Here is a 2,558-nt window from a genome sequence, read left to right as displayed (position 1 = left end):
CCGCGCGCAAACTCCCCATCAAGCGCCGCTCCCCGCCGCGCCCCTCCTCCTCGCCCTCCTCCTCCGCCGGCGCCGCCTCCTCCGGCCAGGGCCAGAACCCGCCCTTCAAGTTCCAGCGCATCTGGTCCGAGTCCGACGAGCTGCGCTTCCTGCAGGGCCTCCTCGGCTGCGGCGCGCAGGGCCTCGTCTTCCCGCGCGACCTCAACGTCTTCTACGACCGCTTCTCCGAGTCCATGCCGCAGCCCTACACCCGCTCCCAGCTCTCCGAGAAGCTCCGCCGCCTCAAGAACAAGCACCGCAACGTCGCCTCCCGCGTCGCCAGGGGCCTCGACCCCGCCCGCCTCGCCCCGCACGACCGCGACGTCCTCCACCTCTGCTCCCGCCTCTGGGACCCCGCCAACGCCGCCACCTCGCCCTTCGCCGCCGCCGCCGCGCCCGCCAGCTCCTCGGGGAACAAGCGCCGCCGCTCCAACCCTGCCGTCGTGCCGCCGCAGACGCTCGACGTCCCGGCCCCCTCGGGGGACAGCAACTCCCATGGATACAATGGGATCGGTTCCTCCACCCCTGGCGCCACCGCCTTCCCCGATGAGAACGGCGCCGAGGATGTGATGTATCTCGAGCAGGAGAGCGGGCATCACCTCTATTTCGACGACGGCGCTGCCTTTGTTGCCGACGGCAACCTTGATGGGATTACATTGGACGGGATTGCGCTGGACCAGGCTGAGACCATGGCTGTTCTCACCGATGTCGGTGACAATGGAGTTGTTGCCGGTGACAATGGGGTTGTTGGCAACGATGCAGCTCCCCAAAATGCTGTGAACAATGGAGGTAACAGTCAGAACGGTAACTGCAATGTATTGCTGCCGCGTAGCAGCGAGCATCGGATGGCAAGGGCCGTGCTGGATGTATTTGAGGAGTGTTTGAGAGAGGCAAAGGCCGATGGAATAGTCAATGGTGGCAATGCCCAGGAAAGCGAACTCGCCAGGCGATGGAGGGCGCAGAGGATTGATGAGCTTGATGTGTTGAGCCGAAGGCTCAGGTTGATCATTGAGGATGCTACTGCCGCTGGGCACTAAATGAGATGTATCCGATGACGTGCTTCCACCCTTTGCCGCCATGTATAGAAATCAGGTTATTATGCATGCTATGTTTTTGTAGCGCATTGCTCAGCTTGAGCCTTGCTTTAGCCGCTCTAGTTACAATTTATGCCTATGTGACATTGCTATGGATATTGTTGTTTCGTTTAATAATTTAATCACTCGATCGTCTTAATAATGCCTTGTGATTCCAGCATTGTTGTTTATATATCGTGCTTCTGCCACTATCATCTTCAGTTGATGCTAATGAGTAATCGGTAGTTCATGTAGCTTCAACACTCCACTATTAGATGTTGTTCTAACTTACTAACTGCACAAATAGCCTAGGATTCGACCACTGTGGGTCAGAGTAAATATCATTGATCTATTTTGTGGGGCAAATAAACCATTGTATCTCGTATTCTTCTTAATTACGTGCTGGGGGTTGCTTGTACCCTTGGTCTCATCAGTTTGAACTTACATACTGTGAAACATGAACATGCTGTTTCCCCGCAGACCAATTTTATTCTGATTGCTTTTTGTTGACTCATTTCCATAAAATTACAACCATTGTAATTCAAACGATGCTTTTGGTTGTCACAGGGTGCCACTTGCAACATTATAGGAAATATCAATCCTATGTATGGACTAGGAATGTTCAAGCTTTTTGTTTTGTTATGTGATCCTGCTTTAGAATCAGCAGATTTATTGTGCAAATTTGGTGTCACTGGGTGAAATAGGTGTGATAATGGTATACATTGGTATTATCTGTTTCATTCAGATGAAGATTTGTATCTGAATCTGACCATCTAAGACATTCATTGGTACCCAATTCAAGCCAAATTTGAATTTCCACTCGCTGATTATACGTGAAAAGGTAGAAAAGCATCCTGGTTGTGTGACTCTGACCCTGACCAATTGCCGTGTTGATTATATGTCCTGGGGGTTGCTTGTACCCTTGGTCTCATTATTTTGAACGTACAAATTGTGAAAGATGAATATGTTGTTTCCCCACAGACCAATTTTATTCTGGTTGCTCTTTGTTGACTCATTTCCATGCTATTGCAACCATTGTAATTCAAACAATGATTTAGGTTGTCATGAGGTGCCACGGCATAGGAAATATCGACCCTATGTATGGACTAGGAATGTATGTTATCCTGCTTTAGACTCAGCAGATTTATTGTGCAATTTTGGTGTCACTGGGATTCGGTGGAATAGGTGTGGCAATGGTATTACATTGGTATTGTCTGTTTCATTTAGATGAAGATTTGTATTTGAACCTAATCGACCATTTAAGACATTCATTGGTACCCAATTCAAGCCAAATTTGAATTTCCGTTAGCTGATTATAGGATAACAATGTAGAAAAGCATCCTGGTTTTGTGATTCTGACCCTAACCAAGTGATGCGTTGGTTGGAGTATTAGATAACTTGTCAGATGGCATCCTTTTATGCAATTTGACACTGTTGGTGTTCTTT

At 49.3% G+C, this 2,558-nt stretch overlaps 1 protein-coding gene across 1 annotated transcript in view; it reads left to right on the top strand.

Annotated features, from left to right (window-relative positions):
- Window positions 1–1,303, top strand: part of LOC119292461 (probable transcription factor At3g04930) — a 1,710-nt gene extending 407 nt beyond the window's left edge. The window contains exon 2 of the mRNA XM_037571294.1: window positions 9–1,303. Within this exon, the coding sequence (XP_037427191.1) occupies window positions 9–1,076 (1,068 nt within the window). The 3' untranslated portion in view covers window positions 1,077–1,303. The remainder of the gene's footprint in view (window positions 1–8) is intronic.
- Window positions 1,304–2,558: the final 1,255 nt, after the last annotated feature.

The sequence above is a fragment of the Triticum dicoccoides genome, chromosome 4B (genome assembly GCF_002162155.2).
Source record: "Triticum dicoccoides isolate Atlit2015 ecotype Zavitan chromosome 4B, WEW_v2.0, whole genome shotgun sequence".
Taxonomy (NCBI): domain Eukaryota; kingdom Viridiplantae; phylum Streptophyta; class Magnoliopsida; order Poales; family Poaceae; genus Triticum; species Triticum dicoccoides.
Note: the sequence above shows the minus strand (reverse complement) of the source record. Positions and strands in the feature narration are given on the sequence as shown.